The sequence below is a fragment of the Nansenia antarctica genome, assembly GCF_963989245.1.
Source record: "Nansenia antarctica genome assembly, chromosome: 1".
Classification (NCBI taxonomy): domain Eukaryota; kingdom Metazoa; phylum Chordata; class Actinopteri; order Argentiniformes; family Microstomatidae; genus Nansenia; species Nansenia antarctica.
The window spans coordinates 76,711,826-76,737,213 of record NC_137674.1 but is presented as its reverse complement, the minus strand read 5'-3'; the positions used below and the strand labels follow the sequence as shown (position 1 = coordinate 76,737,213).

Sequence of the window (25,388 nt, the reverse complement as noted above, 5' to 3'; positions counted from 1 at the left end):
GTTTCTTTGAGTGAATGTCCACAGAGTTCAGATATATAATATAGATGAGAGGCTGCAAAGAGGAAGAAGACACTCACTGAGAGACAGAGAGAAAAGGTGAGTGAACAGATACAACACCTATCTCACCATGACTCAAACGTCGGACCTCTGATGTTTGTTGATAACATCCTGGTTTGGTGTCTCTTCGTCGGACTAATTCTACTACTGATGATTTTCAACTGGTTTATTCACCGTGGGATCCTTTTCACGTGATACATGTCATGACTTTTAAGCATGTTTCAATAGTTACATATCTGTCATCATTTTATCATTTTATGGGACAAAGGTTTTACTGCTCTATATACTGTATATGCATTCTGGGTCCAGCCAGGTCATAACAGCTCTGAGCAGAGCTGCAGCACTGCACTCTTGGATGACTCGACAGTTTTGTTCCCTGCTTGCCCTCAGGACCAGACGCTGAGAGAGATGAGACGAGGAGACAAACCTCTGGTGAAGCAGCTGTCAACCCCCTGCCTGGGAAAGGGTGAGTTATCTCTCTCTCTCTCTCTCTCTCTCTCTCTCTCTCTCTGTCTCTCTTTCTGTCCTCTGTCTCTCCCTTCCACTATCTCTGTTCTCTCTCTCTCTCTCTCTCTCTCTCTCTCTCTCTCTCTCTCTCTCTCCTGCCTTCCCCTTTCTGTTTCTCTCTCACCTTCTCTCTCTTTCTCTCTCTCACTCTTTCCCTTTCCCTCTCTCTGTCCGTCCCCCCCCCCCCCCCTCTCTCTCTAGCTTCGTCATTCATTAACTCTCATCTTCTCTCTCACTGACACATGTAGACATTAGTCCTATAAATAAAATGTCTGCCACTCCAATACTCATAGTGGTTGTGATCTACCTCTAAGTGGCTTCTTCCTACACAGACCGACATCGGTGCAGTTGACCCTCTCTCAGAAGTGTCTTGGTCGGGATAGTATCTCAGGACCACCCCCCTGACCAGTGACAGCAGCAGACTGGTGTTTGAGAGTACCCAAAGAGGACATGATAAAAACCAGAATGACAGCTGTGTCTCCCGAGATGGGACTATTACCGGTATGAGCCTCTGGCCAATGGTGGACAGAATCTCTGGATGTTATTGTGCAGGGAGCTTCAAAGGCATAGTAGGTATACTTTGTATGAAGACCACAGGGAAATGAGTCTACCGTATGTGCCTTTGTTCAATATGCTACATATTCAATATGCTACTACATCACAACACGGGAGGTGATATTTAGTCAGAGGTACACAAATGCCAGTCAAAAGGCCACTTATGGACACAGAGGAACATCCTGACATTTACAGAGGCTTAGAACGGCAGATACAACTGATCCTCCCATCACTCTCATTTTGCTCTCTCTCTCTCTCTCTCTCTTTCTGTGTGTCTCTCTATCTCTCTTTCTTTCTCTCTGTCTCTCTCACTCTCTCTCTTTCTCTCTCTCCCCCTCTCTCTCTTCTCTTTCCCACTCTCTCTCTTCTCTCTCCCCCTCTCTCTCTTTCTCTCTCTCCCCCTCTCTCTATTCTCTCTCTCTCTCTCTCTCAAACACTCACTCACCCACACACACACACACACCCCACCCCCCCTATCATATCAATGCAGATCATTGCGCAGCCCCATTAAGATCTGACTGTGGCTGTGCCCACATTAATCTCTTGTAATGCTCTCTGTAGAAATCCCTCAGCCATCTCATCTAATGCTCCCAAAACCAGATGCAGAGATCAATAATACAAGTGGAAGCAAATACAGACCAGCACAGTCCCTCAATCGCTGCTGCAGCTCAGGGTGGAACGCAGGAAATATCCCAGCAGGCTGAACTGGATTGCTGTGGGGTCGTTAGACAATCTCAACATGGCAGGTAAAAATAACCACAGATGGTTAGCATTGGTGTGTGACCTGTGTGTGTGTGTGTGTGTGTGTGTGTGTGTGTGTGTGTGTGTGTGTGTGTGTGTGTGTGTGTGTGTGTGTGGTCTGGACAGTTGGACAGGTATAGCTGTGCTGTGAGTCGAGTGGTAACTGGAGCTGCAGTACTTGTTTTCCGCAGTGTGAAGGACAAGCTCACACAACGCTTCTCTCTCTCTCTCTCTCTCAGCTCTCACCTCTCTCTTCTCTCTCTCTCTTATCTCTTTGCTCTCACTTTTCTCTTATCGAAACCTCTACTGCTCTCGACTCTCTGCTACGTCTTCTGAACAAGACAGCACCGGGAACAGGTAGACTGCCCCCCTATGCCATGTGTTGACAGTTTAGTCTATGGTGTGTATGTAAGTGTCTCACTGTTTGGTGTGATCCTCCAGTCTGAGTGGGAGGTATAGCCTGATCCCTTTCTGAGGGTGATAATCCCACGGCACAGGGTGAGATGATACCAGTAGAAACGACGTCCGGATGATGTATTTTCAGTGGTAACACTGTGCACCTAAACCAAGGTCACAGCTGAGATGATGCCTGCTGCGGCGGTCTCTGTGGAAGCTCTCTGAGTGACAGACAGCGCTGATGCAGAGCCGTTGCTGTGAAGCTTACAGCACTCTCCGACTGTCTGGGTGATGTTTCAACTTTCATTTTCTCAAGTTGTATTGTTACGTCACATTACACAAGTGTAAGAGGACCAAATTCTTAGGCTTCAGTTCCTGAAATTGCATCACAAGACAATAAGGTGATAGGCAAGATAAGTCAAGATAAAATAAAGTGACAATAGTACAGGACATAAGTGACAGATAAGACAATAAGGCACAAGACAATAAGGCAATAGGCATAAGTCAAGATAAAAAAGTGACAATAGTACAAGGCATAAGTGACAAATAAGACAGGATACAATTAGCAGTACAAATAGTAAATAAAATAGATATCAAGTAGAATATCATGAGTATTGCACTTGGTGGCAGTGGGTGTGAGAGGTAGTATTGAGTAAAGTGACTGTGAGCTTAAGGTTTAGGTAGTCTGTATACATGGGGTGTGCTTGGGTGATAATCAATTGTCTACAGTAGGCTTGTTTATGAGCCTGATCATCTGGGGGAAGCAGCTGTTGGTTAGCCTCTGAGTTTTGGCCCTGAAGCTCCGGAAGAGGCTTCGTCTTTTGGACGGCATCGGTTCAAACAGACTGTGATTGGGGTGGCTGGGATCTTTGATGATCCTCTGGGCTTTGCTGACACACCGTTTGTTGTATATATCCTGGATGGAGGGAAGCTCATCCACTGATGTGTTCGGTTCTGCGCACCACCCCCTGTAGAGCTTTGCGGTTGAGGGCAGTGCACTTGCCGTGCCAGGCAGCGATGCACCCAGTCAGAATGCTCTCGGTTGTGCCTCTGTAGAAGGCCCGCAGGATCTTGGAACCCATTCCCATGCCAGACTTCTTCACCCGCCTGAGGTGAAAGAGGCACTGCCGTGCCTTTTTCACCACCTGTTTGGTATGCTCGTCCCAGATGAGGACGTCAGAGATGTGGACGCAGAGGAACTTGGGGTCCTGTTCTGTTCCCGACCTTTCTTCTTGAAGTCCACCACCAGCTCCTTGATCTTGTCAGAGTTGAGAGAGAGGCTGTTCTCCTGGCTGTATGAGCCAGGCGGTCGACCTCTGTCCTGTAGGCCGTCTCATCACCGTCGGTGATCAGACCAATCACTGTTGTGTCGTCAGCGAATTGAATCACTAAGTTGAAGCAGTGGACTCAGGACACAGCCTTGGGGGGGGCTCCTGTGTTGAGGGTTAGAGGGGTGGAGATCTTTGAGCCCATTCTCACCACCTGTTGTTTGGTCCGTCGATCCAGTGGTATAGGCCAGGGTTAAGGCTGATATTTCATGTTTGATACCGGGGTTGATGTTGACAGTACTTGATAGAGAGGGTTGCATAGCTCACACTCACGCTCCTTTCCATTAAAGCTTTTGATTCCTTGTCATACCAGATTTGGGATTCCTGACTGTCCCGGAGATGTGTGAGGAGTGTGTGTAGCATATGTGGAACATATGGGTGACAGGAGTGAGCGTGTGTATGTGTTAGAGAGAGAGAGAGAGCCCAGCTGGCTTAGGGGAAGAGCATCAACAGCAGCAGGAGCAGCAGGAGCAGCAACAGTGGTGGCTGCGCTCTGGGATCTCTCACTGTTGACAGTTGTCAGTTGTGACATATCCCCAGGATTAGCGGCTCTGTCAACATGACGCCATTGGCTTCTTAAAATAGAAAGAGGGGGACACTCAAGAAAACAAAACCAGCGCTGTGTACCACCGCAGGCTCAGAGTGGGGCTGGATCTGACCCGCATCACAGCCAGAGAACCTCTATATCCAGAGTCCCTTACAAACAGCCTCTCCGATTCCCTCTCTGATTCTCCCAGCGGACATTCTGCCGCTCAGACATGGCTGTGACCAGCCCTGAAGGTAAGGCGTAGACGGGACGATGCCCATTACAGGTGCTGTGGATTGTTTCTGGAATGGGTCAGTCAGGTTGGCTAGAGAGGAGGGTGTCGGAAAACTATTTAGCATCTGACTGATTTATAGAGAGTGTGTTAAAGTTCAGCCTGTGCTGAGTCGTGGCCCATGGCTGTGGCTCTGGGACGCCTGCCGATGGAGGCAGAGGCTGTGTGATCGCTCTCAGCACTGACTAAGAAAACGATTCATCACTGGTGTGTGTGTGTGTGTGTGTGTGAGAGAGAGAGAGAGAGAGAGAGAGAGAGAGAGAGAGAGAGAGAGAGAGAGAGAGGGAGAGAGGGAGAGAGAAAGACAGAGAGAGAGATAGAGAGAGGGAGGCAACACTGTCCTGTGATTCATTGTGTGGAAGAAGTGGCAATAAATAATTGATGATAACCCATTTGAGGATCAATACTGTTTTATGGAGCACCTGAGAGTCTGCAGTGGGGGGAGTGGAGTCACATAGCTGTTATTGGTGCTGGACGGGGCTGGGCTCTGGAGAGGATTGTGTTGTCCTGTCAGGAATGGCATCCGTGGCCCTTTGGAAGGACTTGGCAGAATGAAGCCTTGCACCAGTCATAAATGACAGTGGAGCAGCGACTTGCTTTTTCTGAGCCAACTGGCAGCTCTGTTCCACTGAGATGGATATCAAGTTCCATTCGTGTCATTCGGGGTGTCAACAAAGACCCTCTCTGTTCAGTCACTCGATATGCCTGCGGAGACACGTGGGACAGAGGGGTTTCTGGGCAAATGAGTGACTCTCAGATACATGACCCAGAAGGACGCGTGTGTGGAAACAACAAAATGCTATTTACAGCCACAGACTGTTGATCTACGAAATATACAGTTAAACCACAGCGTTGTGTGGTGACTAAGGTCATTTCCAGGATGACCATCAAGAATAGATGGTCATGGAGACAAACCAAAACATCAATTATAGCCTTACTGTATCTCTAAAGTTATGTCATAAACCGGGGCCATTTACAGTATGTGAAGCATTTTAGAAACTGAGGGCTCCAATTTGCATGTAAAAATGGGAGCAAAGTCAGCCATCTTTCCCTTAATATTTCTAATTGATGCAATGAGAAATAATGGGAGTTTTGAACACTGCCTAAAAATCTGGTTGAATAATAATAATCATAATTTTCTCAAAAATTGTTGAAGACAAGATACAATAAAAATAAAGCTATAGACTATTCTGTTATTCTTTTATTCAGACACTATTTTCTCCAGCAAAGATTACACAAATAGGAGCAAGATTAAAGGTGCAATCTGTAATGCAAGCAGAAAGAAAGTGGTCACCCCACCACTTTTTTGGTAAACAGCTGTCAGAGTCGTGCAGTCTAAATGCTAAAGAAAACAAACAGGGAGAACCCTTCTCAAAACCTGCGCAAAACTATAAAGAAAATCGTCAGGAAGATCACATCTCAATTACATTTTACATTTACATTTTTGGCATTTAGCAGACGCCTTATTCCAAAGTGACTTACACTCAATACATTTGACTAAGCAAGTGAATCATCAATCCACCAGTCGTAGCAGGAAGAATAATCCAGCTCAGGCCCGGGGCCATTGGCAGTCTCTGTGATAGAAGGAAAAATCTACTTCTATCACTATCTTCTAAACCTAGACCTTTTTTTGTTGTTGTTGTTGTTTTGTTATATAGACACTGGAGAAACAGAGAAACAGTACAAGGGGGGCAATATAAGTTTTAGGGGACACAGTAAAGGGGAAAAAGCGAGTGTCTTCAGGAGATGCAGTGCTGGGGAGCAGTAGAAGTCTCAGGAGGAGCAGTTAAGGTGTAACCTGAAGAGATGGGTCTTCAGTCTCCGACGGAAGATGGGTAGTGACTCTGCAGTTCTGACTAGGTAGGCAGGGGCTGTCCCTTTAGCTGCCTGGTATGCAAGCACCAGGTCTTGAATCTGATGCGAGCTGCTATTGGGAGCCAGTGCAGGGTGCGAAGGAGAGGGGTGACATGGGAGAATTTGGGGAGGTTGAACACCAGACGGGCAGCAGCGTTCTGGATGAGCTGCAGAGGTCTGATAGCGGAGGCAGGGAGCCCAGCCAGGAGTATGTTGCAGTAATCAAGGCGGGAGATGACCAGTGACTGGATCAAGAGTTGCGCTGCTTCTCTGGTGAGGAATGGTCGTATCCTTCTGATGTTGTAAAGGAAGAATCTGCAGGAGCGTGCCGTTGCTGCAATGTGGACTGACTTATGAAAATGTACTCTGCACAGGATAGTCGGTTGTCCAGGATCACTCCAAGGTTCTTGGCTGTCAGGGAGGGGGTTACAGTAGAGTTCTCCACTGTGATAGAGAAGTCTTGGAGAGGGCAAGCTTTCCCGGGGATGAAGAGGAGCTCAGTCTTGTTAAGGTTGAGCTTGAGATGGTGGTCTGACATCCATGTTTGCATCCAGGGTTGCCATGTGTAGGTCAGAGGGGGGGAAGGACAGGAAGAGTTGAGTGTCATCAGCGTAGCTGTGGTAGGAGAAGCCATGTGAGGAGATTACTGACCAAGAGACTTGGTGTAGACGGAGAACAGTAGGGGCCCTAGGACAGAGCCCTGGGGTACCCCAGTGGTGAGGGTCCGTGGAGAAGACAGCGATTCTCTCCAGGTCACCTGGTAGGAGCGACCCGCCAGGTAGGAAGGAAACCAGGAGTGTGCGGTGCCAGAGATGCCTAGTTCTGAGAGGATGGAGAGAAGGATCTGGTGGTTGACTGTGTCGAAGGCAGCAGACAGGTCCAGGAGATTACCTGTGTTAAGTGAACAATCAAACAGCGCTTCAGTAGACACTTACCTAAGAAGACAGAAAGAGATTAGACACTTACCTAAGAAGACATAGTGCGGCAGCTTAGCAAAATAATGGGGACGCGCCGGACAAAAGCACCACATTTTTTCCATGTGCTCTACATCACCATAGCTTTAAATTTTGGGTGGGAGCCACTTCATCAAGATGGCCGATGGCGGCCATCTTGGATTTCCAAGGTGGCCGCCATGTAAAATCTATAAGTGCAAATATCTCGGCTTCCAAGCCACATAGAAGGTCAATCTTGGTGTCAAAATATACATTTTCTGGGTCAAGGAATGCATTAAAGCTATTGAGAATATCACTAGATGATTATTTGTGCCAAGATCAAATAAATATGTTCATTCTGGCAATGTATCCATAATTTTCAACTCGGTTCCTAAGCAGCTGGACATATATTAATATGTATGTTTTCAATGGCATGTATATTGAAAAATGGACAACATGCATTAATTGAATTGAACTTTATGTGCTTCACTTTTTAACATAACAAAGCATTTTATATCATCAAATTATCGGTCACATTTACAACTGCAAAGCTCTGTGCATTTCCAGTGTGCTTTCTTGCATGAGCACTTTGCACCACAGCCACTTGCGCTTTTACAGCCACATTTGACCAGTTCAGTGCAGGCTTTCGAAGCCATTGGTAGAATGCTCCACACAGGAAGCCAGACCTGGCTGTCTCTATCCAATGTCCATCCACATCCTTCTGGACTGGGTGTCGGCTGCTGAGCCAGTTCAGATGTTGCCCAGATCCCAGACTGGTAGGCAACTCGCTTCAAGTGCTGCAGAAGGGAATCTTGTGTTGGTGGAATGTGTTCCATGGTTCTGTTCTTCTGGCAGAACAACTCTCTCCGTGCTTCATTAATAGATTCCACATCACTCGTCTTGTCGTAAAGGACGATTGTGTAGCGCTCCAGAAGTTGAAATTGCTGGGCATCTATGGTCACGGGACTGTGCGGATTCGCTGCCATGTAGTTGAAGGCCTGGGTGACCTCGGGGTAGGACTTCCAAGCCTCCCATGCTGACTTCTTCCCCTTCCCACAGAATGCTGAGGTTGTGTCACAGCCTGTGAAACAGTGGAAGACTGGAAGTGCTGTGGACTTACCTTTGCCCAGAGTATGGCAGATGTTATTGATATGAAGATATCTGTAGTTCTTGCCAGTGCCAAAAGCGACCCAGATGTCTGCAGCTGGATACTTGGAGGGCAGGGCATGGAACTTGCCGATGAGGATAACGACAACATCTGTATCCACAGTGTGTACCAAGCAGGTAGAAGAGCGATGCTCCAGGGCATCAAGCAGATGAATCAGTATCCTGGTGTCGGCCTCTTCATGGTTACATGGCAGTATGAAGTGGCTGGTGTCTGTGCCGACCACTCTGGTGCCAGATGTAATGAAGACCTGCTTACCATCTGGCCAGGCAATGGATGCAATCTTCCTGGAGAGGAAGGTGAAGAGTTCCTGCTTGTTCATAGGGTCACGCAGGAAATCTGGCCAATTCCCTGGCAGCTTGTTCTGACCAGCCACCTTCCGTCGTATCCCTTTGCCTCGCTTCTCCCTTGTTGACTCTTTTATGCTGCTGGTGATGTAAGTATCCCAGACCACATCAACTCTTGCAGAGGTCTCCAAGTGCTTCATGATGTGGGGAACAAAGACACAACTGGCATATTCGTCGAATGTGGTAATGTTGGTGGTGGACAGGAAGTGCACAACAGCAGCACCGTCGAGTACTTTGACATCAAAAGTCCCTGGAGGTAAAAAAGAAAGTTAGTTAAAAAACGAAAAACAAACTGTAAATAAGGACTCTCTACAGACCTTGAAGAGAATGATATGCATTTTTTTCTGATTATTACTGATATTACTTAATGCCACTGACTGATTACAACTTGTTTGTAAAAAAAAAAAAGTACCTGGAGGTTCCTGTTGTGTCTTCTCTGTCAGAACAATTAGCAGATCTGACTTCTTTCCCAAGCATAGTTTCCCTCTGTCAGATAGGGAGGGAGGGTATGGATGGTTTTCGTGCTTAAAAAAGGTGCTCATGTCACCCTCTCTGTGTTGCATGGCTATATATAATTGGGAGAAGAGTGCAACATCATCCTTCAACATTGAGATCTGCCCTGCCTGCTTGGTCTTGGTCTTGGGTGTTGGGCATCTGAAGAGAGGCAGTGAGTTATTTTTGATGGGCTCGTGAATGGAGTGTGTGCGGTTCCTGATCACTCTCTCATGGTACTTGTTGTACTGATCTCTGCCCACTGATTCCACATTGCGGACTGTGTTAACCACAGACTCGTCAGTTATATTTTGTGTGTCCAGCATTAGAAGCTCGGGGGTATCATCTAGGAATGGATTGCTCATCCCAGTGATGGTGTGCACCAGAGCTAGTGCTTGTTCTTTGAATGTCTTCTGTGTAGACATTCCTTCTTCATGGTGTTGTTGTTTATTGCCTTCTTCTGAAATAAACTCCTGCTCAAACTCTTTTAGGAGTCGTGCTTGTTCAGGCCCTGCGATCATCCACTTCTTGAATGCTGAGGGATTCTCGGTGAGTCCCACTGCACCCCCAGAACCCTTCACCAGATCATTATTCTGCTCATGAGCCTGGTCTATCGGTATGCTTGAGAATCTGTTTGTGGTCTTGGGAATAACCCAGTGACCATGTTCTTCAAATTCATTGTGAATGGACGTGGGCAAGCTTTCCATGTCGCGGATGTGGACAGGAATCCATCTGGCATAGTTCTGGTGATCAAGGGCGAAGAACCATGGGACGAGAGCCTTCAGTGACTCCACATAGAGGGGGAAATCCTGTTCTCTGTGGGCACTTGATCTTCTCATCACGTGGTCCCTCAGTCACCATGTCCAAGAAGGCATCCTGCTGCAGCTTCCCCAGTACCAGAGCGCTCACTTGGAGGGCATGTCTTGTCCTAGTGAGGTGGGATGCTTTGAGGAAAGAGTCAGCTGTGCCAGAGGATGCGATACCAGCCTCAGTCAGTGCAGTGGTCCAAAAATATAAAATAATCACATAATGATATTCTCAATAGCTTTAATGCATTCCCTGACCCAGAAAATGTATATTTTGACACCAAGATTGACCTACTAAGTGGCTTGGAAGCCGAGATATTTGCACTTATAGATTTTACATGGCGGCCACCTTGGAAATCCGCCATCGGCCATCTTGATGAAGTGGCTCCCACCAAAAATTGAAAGCTATGGTGATGTAGAGCACATGGGAAAAATTTGGTGCTTTTGTCCGGCGCGTCCCCATTATTGTCAAATATGGTCTTAAGCCACCGCACTAACAGGGAAGTGGAGAGACATAGGTGAACCACTCATGAGCAGGTGCAACAAATCAGTCGTTAATGAGGGGGAACAGGGAGTGCAGTAGTGCCACAGGCCGCCAGAGGGAGGCGCCAAGGAGTCGCCAAGGAAAAGGCGACCGGTCCGTGACATCAAATAACCATGTTTTAAAGCTATACAGCAGGGGTATTCAATTACAAATTCAGTTGGGCCAGATTTGAAAACCAAGAAATTTTGCTGGGCCAGACATTTTCAGCGACCAGTAGCCTAGGCACCAGGTAATGACACATTTCAAACCAACACAAATGAATGTAGGCCTAATGAAATACAAGCAGTTTATTTATAGTTTTCCTTTTAAATTAGATAACATCTGACACAGGCACGTCAAAAAGACTTGACTGAACACAATAAAAGAGCTGTAATTGAACAGAACCTAATAGCAATACTTTTTTCACTTTCTAGGTAAAACAACAACATTTTGGTCTCAACTGACCCATGCACATCTCAAAGTGCATAAAAAAGTGTACAGTAGTATACCAATAAAAAAAAAGTCCTTTTGTAAAATAAACATTTTGGTCATAGCTGAACACAATAAAAGAGCTGTAATTGAACAGAACCTAATATCAATACTTTTTTAATTTTTTAGGTAAAACAACAAAATGTTGGTCTCAACTGACCCATGCACATCTCAAAGTGCATAAAAAAGTGTACATATACAAATAAATAAAAAAGTCCTTTTGTAAAATAAACATTTTGGTCATAGCTGACCCAGGCACATCACAAAGTGCTTTTAACTGAATGAAAATAACCATCAATGCCTTGAGTGCACAATTAAACAAGTTACAGTTACAGTTAAACAATAACATTGAATCTAATCTAATCTAATCTTACCCCGCTGACTTTCTTAGTGTGAGAAGTGACATTTTTTATTCTGAACAAGAGCAGTGACATTTGGCTCATAAGATGTCAATGCAATCCGAAGGCATTGGTGAAGAGTACTGTTAGTCAGAGAACAACGAGAGCTGCTTTTTATTGTGTTCATGTGTGAAAAGCTTGCTTCACAGGTGTATGTTGATCCAAACATACTGAGCACATGGATTGCTACTTTCTTAATGTTAGGGAACTGGTGCACGTTGACATCACTCCAAAACTTCGCAGGTCCATTAGTGCGAAGCTCCTGTGCCATGGTTAAGGATGACTGCATGTCAACAAGTTCAAGTACGAATTTCCCCTCGTCGATGGAAGGCACCACTCCCTTTCCTCTGGTGGATAAGTCCCCTTCTATTGCAGCAGTGAACGGGTCTCTGGCAAAGCCCATCACCTCTGCGGGCAGAGCAAGCCCATCCAGTCGACCAGCAAAGTTCTCTTTCAACCTCGCAATGAAATCAGTCATCACATCTGTGATTTGTGCCGGGGATGAGACGCATTTGCGGAGCGTTGGAAAATGCAGCATTCTGCCGGTGCACAAGTCGGCCGCGAAAAGGTCCAGTTTGATTTGAAACGCGCGCGTCTGTTCCACAAGATCAATCACAGTTTTGTCTCTGCCTTGTAGCCCCACATTTAGGTCATTCAGGTGTTTGAACATGTCGCTCAGAAAGCAGACATCAGCCATGAAGTTGTCGTCCAGTATGCGATTCAAGTGTGTTTCTGCCTTCGTTTGCTTGCTGCTGCGGAGGAAAGTTGTAATCTCCTCTCTGAGATCACAGAAACGCTCCAGTGCCTTGCCTTTGGACAGCCACCTGACGTCGTTGTGCAAAAGCAGGTCGTGGTGCTCAGCAGACATTTGTGACAGCAGCTTGCGGAATAAGCGATGTTGGAGGCTCGAAGTGGAGCGAATAAAATTAATTGTAGCCATCACGTTGTCCATTGTTGTTTTAAGCTCCCCGCTGAGTTTTGCGCACAACACCGTCTGATGCACAATGCAGTGTAAGGATGTTATCTGAGGTGCAACAGCGGACCAGCGTGCTGTCAAACCATTTACTCTCCCTGTCATGGATGGAGCCCCATCCGTCACAAGCATTCCCACACGCTTCATATCTAGACCATTGTCTTTGAAAAATTCTGAAATGTTCTTAAAGACTATCTCGCCAGTTGTGTGTCCTTCTAACGGCAGTAAACCGAGCAATTCCTCTCGGAAGCATTTGCCGTCAAAAAAACGGACATATATGCACAATTGTGCGATATCGGTTCTGTCTGTGGACTCGTCTACTGCTATAGACATAACATCAGCTTTCTTCAGTTCTTTTAACAGTGTTTCAAACACATCTGTAGCAAGAATTTCAACCCTGCGAATGTTTGAAGTGTCTGACAGGGGAACGTTTTTAATAGCAGATGACACACTCGTTTTAATTTTGCTGTCAATTATCACTTCATCTATGACGGCCAGCATACAGTCTTTCATGGTTTCAGAATCAGTGAATGGCCTTTTCTTCTTTGCTAAGATCCAGGAAACACGAAGGGATGCTGCTGTACCTCTCTCTTGGGCTGTGCATGTCCGTACCATCGTTGTACAGCTCCGATTGTAGGATGCAATCAAACTCTGCACTTTTGCAGCCCTCTCCTGAGATCCCTCTGGAAAGTTGGCCCGGAAAGTCGGGTGTTTCTCCATGTGGTGCCTCCGAATATTGTAATCTTTAAGTACCGCAACGCACTCATTGCATATTAAACACATCGGTTTGGCATTTGGACTTTGTGGTAAAATAAACACGTATTTTTCAGTCCAGGCAGGGTTAAACCGACGGTTTTCATCGTCAATTTTGCGTTTCAGGGTGGAGAAAGTCGAAGACATTTTTGGAGTTGATATCGGACTTCTAGCTAGCCTGCCTACAGAACGTGAATATAACGCTCTAGCAACAGTCAACCCAATCAGGGCATTGTTTGTTAAAGTGTGTCTAGCAACGTTATATTAAACAATGCCCTGATTGGGTTGACTGTTCACACGCTCACACGTCACACCTTGCCACGCCCAATGCGTGACATTTGAGAGCCCTGGTGTTATATTCACGTTCTGTAGGCTACTATTGTATGGTAACGATCCTGTATGAGGCCCGTTAACAGCTCCACCAAGGGAGTTAACTATCTTGGTCTAATGGTTAGCGCGGTCGTCGTTTATGCGGGAGATCGGGGTTCGATTCCCGCATGGGGCGAGTTACACTACCAAGTCTCCGTTCGCTACAGTATGAACACTCGCGAAATACGTTTTTCTCTACTTTTATGGCTGGGCCAATCGGGGGTCGCGTCTGGGCCGCATGCGGCCCGTGGGCCGCTAATTGAATAGGCCTGCTATACAGTGTCTGTTTACAACTGAGTTGAGTTGAGACATAAAACAAGCTTATATTTTGGGTTCTGATGGGGTAAGACAGTTGAACTAAGCTCAAGAAGCATTTAAAGTTATATTCTTCGAGACTCAATTGCTATATATCATTAATTTAAGTCCAACAATTGATGTACCAAATGCAGACTGCCCCCCTAAAAGGTTAAGAGAAAGAGAGAGAGAATTCTGAACTGAAGACCATTTACCCTTTCCACTATTCTTGAAGTATTCTAAATTCTAAATGCCTCATCACAGCAGACAACCTACAGAAAGTGCCAGTTGAACCATAACCTGCATTCAGTCAGAGCAGTATTATGATCCTAAAGGTTATCAGTGCCAAAAATACGCTCATTGCTTCGCTAACCCCGCTAGCATGTTGAGCGTAACCTGATCCGTTGTCAGCACTGGATTTAACCACCACAGTCATTTCAAAATGGAGATTACACAACCTAGGGGATGCTCTCTTTGTCTCTCAAGTTATCTTTTACATTGTCTTGCCTTGTTTTGAGGTGTATGTTGTGTGCTATTAACTTATGTTTATAATAATTATAATTATAATAATAACAGTTATGATCATACCCATTATCTGCTCCTTCCCTGCAGACATGCCCAGGCAGTTCCCTAAGATCACGTTGAGTGAGGCGGATGAGGAGGTGCGGCTGCTGGCTGAGAAGGTGTACGCGTGCGCTCTGAAGGAAGAGGAGAGCAAGGATGCCCTGTCAATGTACACCGTGCCTGAGGACTGTCCCATCAGCCTCCAGCAGAACAAGGAGAGGGAGCTGCTCAGAGAGATGGCCGAACAGCAGTCTGAGGACAGTGCTAAGAGGTGGGTCTGGCCCAGGACTACAGGTCCATAACTACAGGACTACACTGCCGATGACATCATCTAGATGAGCTGATCAGCACAGCATAAGAATTGCAGCGTATTCAAGACCATTCCGATCGTACCGTTTATTCTGCTTATTCTGTAATAACTAATAACCCAAACCACTCAACTCCATTACTGTGCAATTGTACAGAAATTATGACTAAGTAATAATAATAATGCAATGTTGTTACCAGAATACCTACAGAGCAACAAGGCAGGTAATAAAGGCAGCATCGTACTGTATATAGTGTGACCAAAATAGTGTGATTTTCCAGGAAGAAGAGTTTCAAGATGATCCGTTCCCAGTCCATGCAGATCCCAGTGAGTGCAGAGTGGGCGCGGTCCACCGTGACTCCGTTCCTCTCCCCCACCTCCACCTGCTCCTCCATCCCAGAGAGCTTCCCTGAGTACCAGAGAGTCACCATCAGTGGAGACTACTGTGCTGGCGTGAGTACTCTGGCCTTGTGGCAGGGTCAATACGGCTGCTTAGGGCCGTAACCGATAGCGGGGGGATCACTTTTGCTGTCGATTTAGTGCAACTTAGCCCCTAATTGCTCCAGGGGCACCGACTATGGCTGACCCTGTGCCTAGAGCAAAAAATACCACATTCCAACCATTGATTGACACGTTGATTGCATGGCAAATAAAACATTATTAATTATTATTGATTAATTAATTTATTAATTATTAATTATTGTAAATTCAACAGGATTAATGGTGAGCTGTAGTGGTGAGCTATAAGTTAGCCTCATACGACTACAGTACTAAGAATTACAGTCATGCATACAGCTAATCCCAGGTCTCTCTTTTCCCTCAGATCACAGTGGAGGACTATGAGCAGGCTGCTAAAAGCCTGCTGAAGGCTCTGTTTATCCGCGAGAAGTACTCCCGACTCGCCTATCACCGCTTCTGCCGAACCACCACACAGTTCCTACGCAGCGCTGAGAACCAGAGATGGAACGAGGAGGACGAGGTTCTGCCTGGTATGGAACCACACAGGCAAAATCAAATGACATCAAACATTGGAGTAAAATAACAACGATTTACTTAAAAATACATATATTAAAAGAGGGGGGGGGGAAAAAGCTGTTTTCATACCTCTGTGTGTCAGGGGAGGCTGGTGGAGGCAGAAACCGGAGGACAGGCTGTTTGATACCGTTCCTCATTCCGTACCATGCATTACAATGGGCTCATTGACTCCACCAGACTCCAATCATTGACTCCAATCTCCACCAGATTTCTACCTCCACCAGCCTCCCCTGGTGTGTGTGTGTGTGTGTGTGTGTGTGTGTGTGTGTGTACAGTGATGTCAGTCACAATGCTTTTCCCCGACAGACGCCTGGCCTTGCCCGAGGGAGGGGGAGGACCCGTACACCATGGAGGGCATCCCAGAGAACCTGAGCTATCAGCTGCAGATGAAGGACGGTATTGTGTACGTGTACGACAACCCAGAGGCTCTGAGGCAGAACAGACCACGTAGCCTCCCCTACCCCGACCTGGAGACCTTCGCCATCGACCTCAGCCACGTGCTGGCCATGATCGTAGACGGACCCACGTAAGTGTCCGACGACCATCACAGTCTTGTCAAGGGAGCATAGGGAGCAATTCGAATGAGTGAATGTGACGGAACTGATCCATGTGTCGGAGTATCACTCACCTCATTCAGTACCTTCTGTTCGTTCGTAGGAAGACCTATTGTCATAGGCGGCTGAAGTTCCTGGGCTCCAAGTTCTACCTTCACGAGATGCTCAACGAGATGGCTGAGATGAAGGAACTGAAGAGTGTACCGCACCGAGACTTCTACAATGTCAGGAAGGCAAGTTCTCATGCAGTACATGAACAATACTACCTTTGGTACTGAAACCAGAGCTCCAGGGAGTCTAGTGTCCGACTGTTTAGGTGATGGGATGGAAGAATCCTTGATTTGGCCAATCAGATACTTTCACAGAGGGTCAGGGCCACTCTGAGCCAATCTCCCGACATCTTTTCTCTCTCTTACCCAGGTGGACACACATATCCATGCAGCTGCCTGCATGTCCCAGAAGCACCTGCTCAACTTCATCCAGACCACGTACAAGATGGAGGCGGAACGTGTGGTGCTGGAGAAGGCGGGGGAGAAGATGACCCTGAAGCAGGTGTTCCACCACCTCAACATGGACCCCTACGACCTCACAGTGGACTCCCTGGATGTCCATGCTGTAAGACCCAGCAGGAAGGCTCTCTCTCTCCCTCTCTCTCTCTCTCTCTCTCTCTCTCTCTCTCTCTCTCTCTCTCTCTCTCTCTTTCTCTCTCTCTCTCTCTCTCTCTCTTTCTCTCTCTCTCTTTCTCTCTCTATTTCTCTCTTTCTCTCCCTCCCTCTCTTTCTCTCTCTGCCTGTCTCACTCTCTCTCTCTCTCTCTGCCTGTCTCACTCTCTCCCTTTTCTCTCTCATTCTATCTCTCTCTCTCCTTCACCTTCTCTCTCTAGCTCTCTCTTTCCATTCTAATGTACAATATGGACAATCTAGTTTGATAAACATCTATAAACAGAGATTCTTCAGCTACAGTGCCCTCTATAAGTACTGGAAAGAGGGAAGAGGATGCATTTTGTCTTCTTTCAGCTCTATACTCCAACAGTTTGATTTGATATAATTATTTAGGGGTCAAAGTAGAGATTCTCAGCTTTAATTCAATGGGGGTTTCAGATTGGGTTCACCATTTACAATACAACTTTTAAAAACCTTTTTGCATGCAATTACTGCCTGAAGTGGATTGGCCTCACCAGATGCTGGGTATATTCTCTGGTGATGCTCTTCCCCGACTCCACTGTAGCCATCTAGGCGAGCATCAAGGTCTTGAATCTGATGTGAGCTGCTGCAATAGTCCACTCCAAAGGCAAATGCAAAGCCTAGAATTCTACTAGATGCTACTAATACTAGACATTGGCAGCTTTCTTATGCCTGCACAAATGATGTGATGAGACACACCTGACTAATTGGAAACATTTTCCAATACTTTTGTATACTATGTATAAAAAGGGTGGTAATTTCTGAATGGTAGTGAAACCAATGAAACCGGTCTGAAAAAAAGATATCAAATTAAAGTTGATTGATTTCAAATCCAAACTGTTGGGGTATAGAGCTTAAAGAAGACAAAATGCTTCCTTTTACCATTACTTATGGAGGGCACTATATGTGTCTCACTTCACAGGGTAGACAAACCTTTCACCGGTTTGACAAGTTCAACTCAAAGTATAACCCTGTGGGAGCCAGCGAACTCAGAGAAATCTACCTGAAAACAGACAACCTCATCGATGGAGAGTACTTTGCACGCATCATCAAGGTACAGAGTGAATTGTGTTCACCCTATAAACACAGAACAATGGTTTTAAAATTCATGAGGACCATAACAGCACATCTTCTCTCCAACCTCCTGCTCTCACCAGGAAGTGGCCCATGACCTAGAGGAGAGTAAGTACCAGCATGCGGAACCTCGGCTGTCTATCTACGGGCGCTCTCAAGACGAGTGGAAAAGCCTGTCCAAGTGGTTCATCCAGCACAAAGTGCACTCCCCCAACATGCAGTGGATCATCCAAGTACCCAGGATATAGTGAGTACTTCTGCCTGAGTAGAACCTGCTGGAAAAGAGTAACTAGAGAACTTGATACTTACAGTTTTTCTCAATTGCTAAAACACATTTCACAAAACTTCCCTCCATTTTCCCAAAACTCTAAACACAACACACTTTTCTAAAGCTACATAAGCAAAACCACACCTTCTCTCTTCAAAACTCAAACTTTCACACCAAAGCAGCTGCTCAAAGCCTGCAAAAATGTAAACACTATAAGCATCATTACAGACTACAACAAAACAACTGAAAACACAATGTTCAGTGTGTGAGAATGTTCTTTTTTTTCACAACTGCCAAAGCACATTTTTAGAAACCTTACAGTATCTGTTCTCAGAATATATCACTGTAGAGTCTTGGGCATTCATAGATTTGTATGTTTCATATGAACAGTATGTAAATCTACAGAAAATACAGTATGTATGTTATGGTACATGTGGGAATACGGTACATGTGGGAAAACTAGGGTTAGGGTTAGGTGCTAGGGTGACTTGGTACATGCTGGCATGTCTAACCCTAACCCTAACCTTAACCCTAACCCTAACCCTAACCCTAACCCTAACCCTACCCCTAATCCTAACCCTAACCTTAACCCTAGCACCCTATCACCTAACCCTAACCCTAGTTTTCCCACATGTATCCTACTGTATTCCCACATGTACCGTAACATGTACACTACTGTACTGTATCACAACTCAATGCAAACACTACAGAAGATCCATTACACACAACAATACTCACTGAAAACAATGTTCAAGGTGTGATGTTTTTTTTATGTATTTATGGACCTATACCACACACACACACACACACACACACACACACACACACACACACACACACACACCACAATCATTTGCAACAAGTGTCTTAAATGTTGAGTTGTTATGTTTAATGAATGAAGCCAGGTGTGTTCATTGTGTTCAAATTTTGCTGACTGTGGCAAGCATTTTGCATCACATGAGCTTTAATTTGAGAATTTGAGCAGAGTTTTTTGCAAGACAAAATGTGTTTAGATTTATGAGAAAAGGAGGATTGTGTTTTGTGAATTGTGTCTTCATGTGAAATGTGTTTATGGTTTTGGCAAATGGGGGCTAGTTTTATTAAATGTGTTTAGAGAACTGGTCATTTGGTTTAGAGAATTGGCTTTTGTGTTTTAGCAATTGGGAAAAACTGTAATACTCAATATGTAAATATATTGTAGTAGGCCACCCTCTCTCTCTTTGAAATGTTTGCGATACTACAGTAGATAAGAAATGTGTTTTCCTTCTGTCAGTGATATCTTCAAGTCGAGGAAGCTGGTCCCTAACTTTGCCAAGATGCTGGAGAACATCTTCCTCCCTCTGTTTGAGGCTACAGTGAACCCACAGAAACACAAAGAGCTCCACGTCTTCCTCAAATATGTAAGTATAGAATTGCTATCCTGCTAAAACCATCACGATAGGCCAGTTGGTTGTTCAAGCGCTGTGCTAGCAATTTAAAATATGAATTGGACCTTGTTGGTAAAATATGGGATTGTTTTTCTTGACTGTGTTTTATAATGTGGTAATTTTGTATGATGTATAACTCTAAATTGTGTATCTCAATGTGGTCTTAATGTGACTCCCTGCTTTAGTGCCCAAATTGTCAACACTCTAGAGTGCCAAGCGTGACTTTATTCACCAAAAATGCAGAAATGATGATGCTTCAAAGTAATCAAAGTATTGTTGCTCGGTAACCATCACATCAAACACTTGGCACTCTAGATGGTGAGTGTTCTGGGATGATTTGGCAGTTTGTACGTGAAATAAAGGTTAAATATAAAAATAAAATAAAAATTGCCCTAAGGGGACCAGTAAAGCCCATCTGTTGTTGTTGTTGTTGTTGTTGTTGTTGTTGTTGTCGTGCAGGTTACAGGCTTTGACAGTGTGGACGATGAGTCCAAGCACAGCGACCACATGTTCTCTTACAAGAGCCCCAAACCGGAGCAGTGGACCACAGACGATAACCCTCCTTACAGTTACTACGTTTTCCACATGTACGCCAACATCATGGTCCTCAACAATCTCAGGAAGTAAGTGACTGATATCTATCTACTCCGCCAACTTCATGTCACACCAGAGAGAACGTGTGCTGTGAGATAAATGTAGCTCCTCTACTGATAACTTGACGAGACTCGTTTGTATAGGCTTTTACAACTCATTGTTCAGTTGCATCTGCTCTGCTCATCCAAGTGTTGTTCTGAGGGGCAATCAATGGAGAGCAGGTGTCCAATTACAAGTCTGTGACTGTGCAGTATCCGTGTAACAGGACATCTATAAATAGACACCCCAGAATGAGTCCGGAAGAATAGGATTACGGGATCCTCTTCAATTGATTACACACATGGTCAGGGGGCTCTTTCAAGGTCAATGAGGATGCGTGTGTGTGTGTGTGTGTGTGTGTGTGTGTGTGTTCTCTTCCCAGGGAGCGAGGCCTGAGCACCTTCCAGTTCCGTCCCCACTGCGGAGAGGCGGGCTCCATCACACACCTCGTCTCCGCCTTCCTCACCGCTGACAACATCTCCCATGGACTCAATCTAAAAAAGGTACATTTCAATAAAGTACCTATCTATACTGCAAAATAGAGTTCACAAAACACATGATTTTGTATACATTGACAGTATTTGTCACATAAGCCACTGTCGCCCCCTATGTGTGTGTGTGTGTGTGTGTGTGTGTGTGTGCGTGTGCGTGTGCGTGTGCGTGTGTGTGTGTGCGCGTGCGCGTGTGTGTGTGCTTGTGTGTGCGTGCGTGCGTGTGTGTGTGTGTGTGCGTGTGTGTAACTGTGTGTCTCTCTGCCCTCAGAGCCCTGTTTTGCAGTACCTGTACTACCTGGCCCAGGTTCCCATCGCCATGTCTCCCCTCAGCAACAACAGCCTGTTCCTGGAGTACTCCAAAAACCCTCTGAAGGACTTCCTTCACAAGGGGCTGTGTGTGTCCCTGTCCACAGACGACCCTATGCAGTTCCACTACACCAAGGTAGGTGTGCACTCACTGTCAGTAGGTTCAGCTCTACGTGACGTTAGAATTATAAGGTTCTATCTCCATTTTTGTCAAAATTGAGTTCTTTACATAATCTGATCCATTAGGTGTTTATTAATGCCTGTGTGGTGTTATTTGTTAAATGTTTAAATTTTTTAGTTAGTAATTCATAAAATACAAAGGTTCCATCTCACAAAACATAATGGAATGTAAAAACGTTGACGCTCAATATCTCTGAACTACCCTAAACGGAGATAGAACCTTATAATTCTGAGCTCACGTCTAGTCTTTGTGAAACATCGTCACGTTTGTGCAGTATGTACTGTAAGAGGAGGGTCTGACTGTCTCATGAGGTTGGCAGGACAGTATGTACCAAGGGAGGCTGGTAAATTCCTCATTCCATTCCACGCATTACAATGTGTCCAATGTCACATGATTTGTCACATGACTAGGGCTGCAACTAACGATTATTTTGATAATCGATTAATCTACCGGTTATTTTATCGATTAATCGATTACTCGGATACAAAAAAGGGGGGGGAAAAGATTACGATTTTTATTTTTATTAAAAAAGATTTATTTTGCTAATGTTATTTTATGTTTTCTAAATCAGCCAGGCCTATACATATACATGTGCAAAATGAATAAGTATTAATACAAAAATCAAAAATTATATAAATAAAAAAGGCTTTGCTACATCAAATAGGTTTAACAACAGGCCATGGACTATGGCGGTAGATTGTTTCAATAAAGTAGTTGAACTCTAGCTCAATACATGCATTGTTTTAGGTAATAACTGTGCTTAATGTAAAGGTCAGTAACCCAAAGTGCAATATAGGCTACAGACAAGACACTAATGTTTTTATATAACAGATATGCTCCAAAACAATGCAATGTGTCCTCTCACTCCATACAATAGGCTAGGCGACAGTCAGTGCCTCACTCTAACTCACGGGTAGCTTGGTAGGCTACCACTAGCTAGCCTTTAGCTTATCACCTCTGCTCTACCACTGATGTTAGCCAGCTAGCTAAATACACTTGTCATGCAATATTGAATTCATGAATGCGAGCAAACACTCACTGGCTATCGCATTATATTACAGTCATTTAGCTGACGCTTCGCCAGAACTCACACTAACGCATTTGCATGGAGAGCAGGAGACCATGGAAGGGCTGAGCCCAGCAGGACTTATATAATAAAACAATGAACAACAAACAAGGAAGTTAGCTGTAACCCTCCTCTATAGAAACATAGTTAGTGTAACCCTCCTCTATAGAAACATAGTTAGTGTAACCCTCCTCTATAGAAACATAGTTAGTGTAACCCTCCTCTATAGAAACATAGTTAGTGTACCCCTCCTCTATAGAAACATAGTTAGTGTAACCCTCCTCTATAGAAACATAGTTAGTGTAACCCTCCTCTATAGAAACATAGTTAGTGTAACCCTCCTCTATAGAAACATATTTAGTGTAACCCTCCTCTATAGAAACATAGTTAGTGTAACCCTCCTCCTCTATAGAAACATAGTTAGTGCTCTGGTTCTCAGCACAGCTACGCAGACTACAGCTGGACGAGCAGCGTAGTGAGTCAGCTAGCGGCAGCAGCGAGCTAACCCTGCTAGCTAACTCACTAGCATGTCCTTTCCGGCCATAGGTAGCGCTATGATTCGCTATGATTCGCGATGCCTACACCGGCCGCAAGACAGCGTGGCGTGCGTCAACAGGAAGTAGGTTTGTTATGGAAACAAAACCCGGAAAAAAAAATGTAAAAAAATAAAAATAAAAACGACGAATCGATAATGGCATTCGTCGCCAACGAATTTCATTATCGATTATTATCGATGTAATCGATTCGTTGTTGCAGCCCTACACATGACAATGTCCTCTGATTTCTACCTCCACCAGCCTCCCCTGGTATGTCTTTTTGATTGATTGAAAACTTTATTAGAATGTTTGCAGAAGTAGGTACATGAAAGTACATATTACATACAAGGTCAAACTAAAAGGATAAAAACCCAAGAAAGCCACTGGCTTATTTCAATTGGGGTCCTTGATGTTGACAGCATGTTGTCCGTTCTATATATATACAGTATATATATATACACACTGTAATATATGCCATTTAGTGCATATGTTGAGCTCATATGAGTGTTGTTAGCGCCATACTCTACCCACTGAACCCCAGAGGACGTGTCTGTGTGTAGGAGGCCTTAATGGAGGAGTACGCCATCGCCGCCCAGCTGTGGAAGCTCAGCACATGTGACGTGTGTGAGATCGCCAGGAACAGTGTGATGCAGAGTGGCCTGTCTCACCAGGTAGGCACTACAGAGAGCCCTGACCCCTGACCCCTGAACCCCTGACCCCTTAACCCCTGACCCCCTGACCCCTGACCCCCTGACCCCCGTGTTCCACCCTAACCCTCTCCCTGTCTGCAGCACACTGTGCATCAGCTCTCTAGTACTGGGACTTGAACACTGTGCAACACTGTGCTAAGGCCATCTACCATCAAGGTGAAAAAAGAAGACATTTTGATATCCCTCTTAATAATAACTGGGCCCAAATTCGGGTTTAATTTCATTATTAATTGGATTATTGATTACTTTATCTCCTTGTCATGTGTAGTATGTTATTGTGAACTATGGTCTGAGCATATGGCCTCCTGCTTTTTGCATCTGATCATCATATTTCTAATGTTTGGGTTTAGTTTGGGTCTGGTTTTAAGGTGGAAATTAGTCATAATTAGATTATGTGTATACACAGACATAAATAGGGCATAAAGCTTAAGAGGATATCCTACTTTTCTGTACATGATATTGGACACATTTTTGCAGGAGAAGAAGCACTTCCTGGGACCCAACTACCGGAAGGACGGTCCGGAGGGGAACGACATTCGACGGACCAACGTGGCGCAGATCCGCATGGGATACCGGCACGAGACCCTCTGTAACGAGCTCAGCTTCCTGGTCGACGCCGTCAAGTCAGAGGCGCTGGTCTCCCAGGCCGAGTAACCACCCCACCTAGGACCACGTCAAAGCATGCGGCAAAGCTCTCCATAACCACCAAAACATAATCTTGCAGTCACGGGAGAGAATTACAGATGTAGCATTTATCCAGACATTTCTTTCCAGATTTCGACGAATGAAAGTGAGTGTCTCTGGGTTAGCCTAGGCTATGGTCAGGCTCCATGCACCGTGAAAACAAGTAGGGGTGTTTTCTTGTTCAGGTCAAGGTGTTGTATAGCATTTTAAAGGTGTTAGGGCAGGTAGCAGAAGGACCCGCAGTTTGTCTGAGAGTCTAAACCACTAGAGGCCCACAGCACCGATGTCAGTGTTGCTGCACTTACAGAAGGAAGACGGAAGTAATTCAACAAGTCTTATATCCCAACTCTTTCCTTGGTACTTACACACTGTGGACAGAAAGGTCAGAAAGCCTCGCGGTTCATCAGGAGATGTAGTTCTATGACAAAATATTTGAGTTTTAAGAGTAGGCTAATGTACAGGGATGTCAACACTGGCCCCTTCTGTTTTCATGTCTAGCACCCACTGTATCACTGTAACACTACGACTGGACCGTCTCCTGACAGGGTGTTTATCTTTACGACTGGAACACTGCTTTACCCCTGACGAATGAAGTCTGGTACGTTTCCACTGTCTCTCTTTCTTTCTCTCTCTCTCTCTCTCTCTCTCTCTCTCTCTCTCTCTCTCTCTCTCTCTCTCTCTCTCTCTCTCTCTCTCCCTCTGTGAAGTCTGGTACGTTTCCACTGTCTCTCTTTCTCTCTCTCTCTCTCCCTCTGTGATTGTGCATGTTTTCAGAAAGCGTCACAGGTTTCAATAAGGACACAGAGGTGAAGGTCAGTTGTGGTGGGTACATAAATGAATGATGCTATGCACTGTGTGAAACTGGCTTGAACAATGCCAATATGTCGAAGAATGTGTTGTTTTGATTTCTAAAACCACAAAGACAAGTATGTTTTGTCAGATGATGACAGATTGTATTCTGATGTGCTGTGTGTCTATCCTAGGGAAGGGACATCGAGAGTCTTTGAGACGTTCGAGACGAACGTGTTTCCACAGTTTAGACTAGCAGAAAGTTTACATGTGCGAACAT

The 25,388-nt window shown here is 45.2% G+C and overlaps 1 protein-coding gene across 1 annotated transcript; it reads left to right on the top strand.

Annotated features, from left to right (window-relative positions):
• Positions 1-465: 465 nt before the first annotated feature.
• ampd3a (adenosine monophosphate deaminase 3a) lies at positions 466-24,289 on the top strand (the record flags this gene model as incomplete). The annotated part of the gene is made up of 15 exons (XM_080534224.1): positions 466-523; positions 14,410-14,632; positions 14,950-15,121; positions 15,492-15,657; positions 16,010-16,229; positions 16,361-16,490; positions 16,678-16,872; positions 17,863-17,994; positions 18,098-18,261; positions 19,556-19,682; positions 20,169-20,332; positions 20,725-20,845; positions 21,105-21,278; positions 23,486-23,596; positions 24,113-24,289. 15 exons carry the CDS (start codon positions 466-468, stop codon positions 24,287-24,289), a joined length of 2,334 nt encoding a protein of 777 aa, XP_080390350.1.
• Between the last annotated feature and the right edge of the window lie 1,099 nt (positions 24,290-25,388).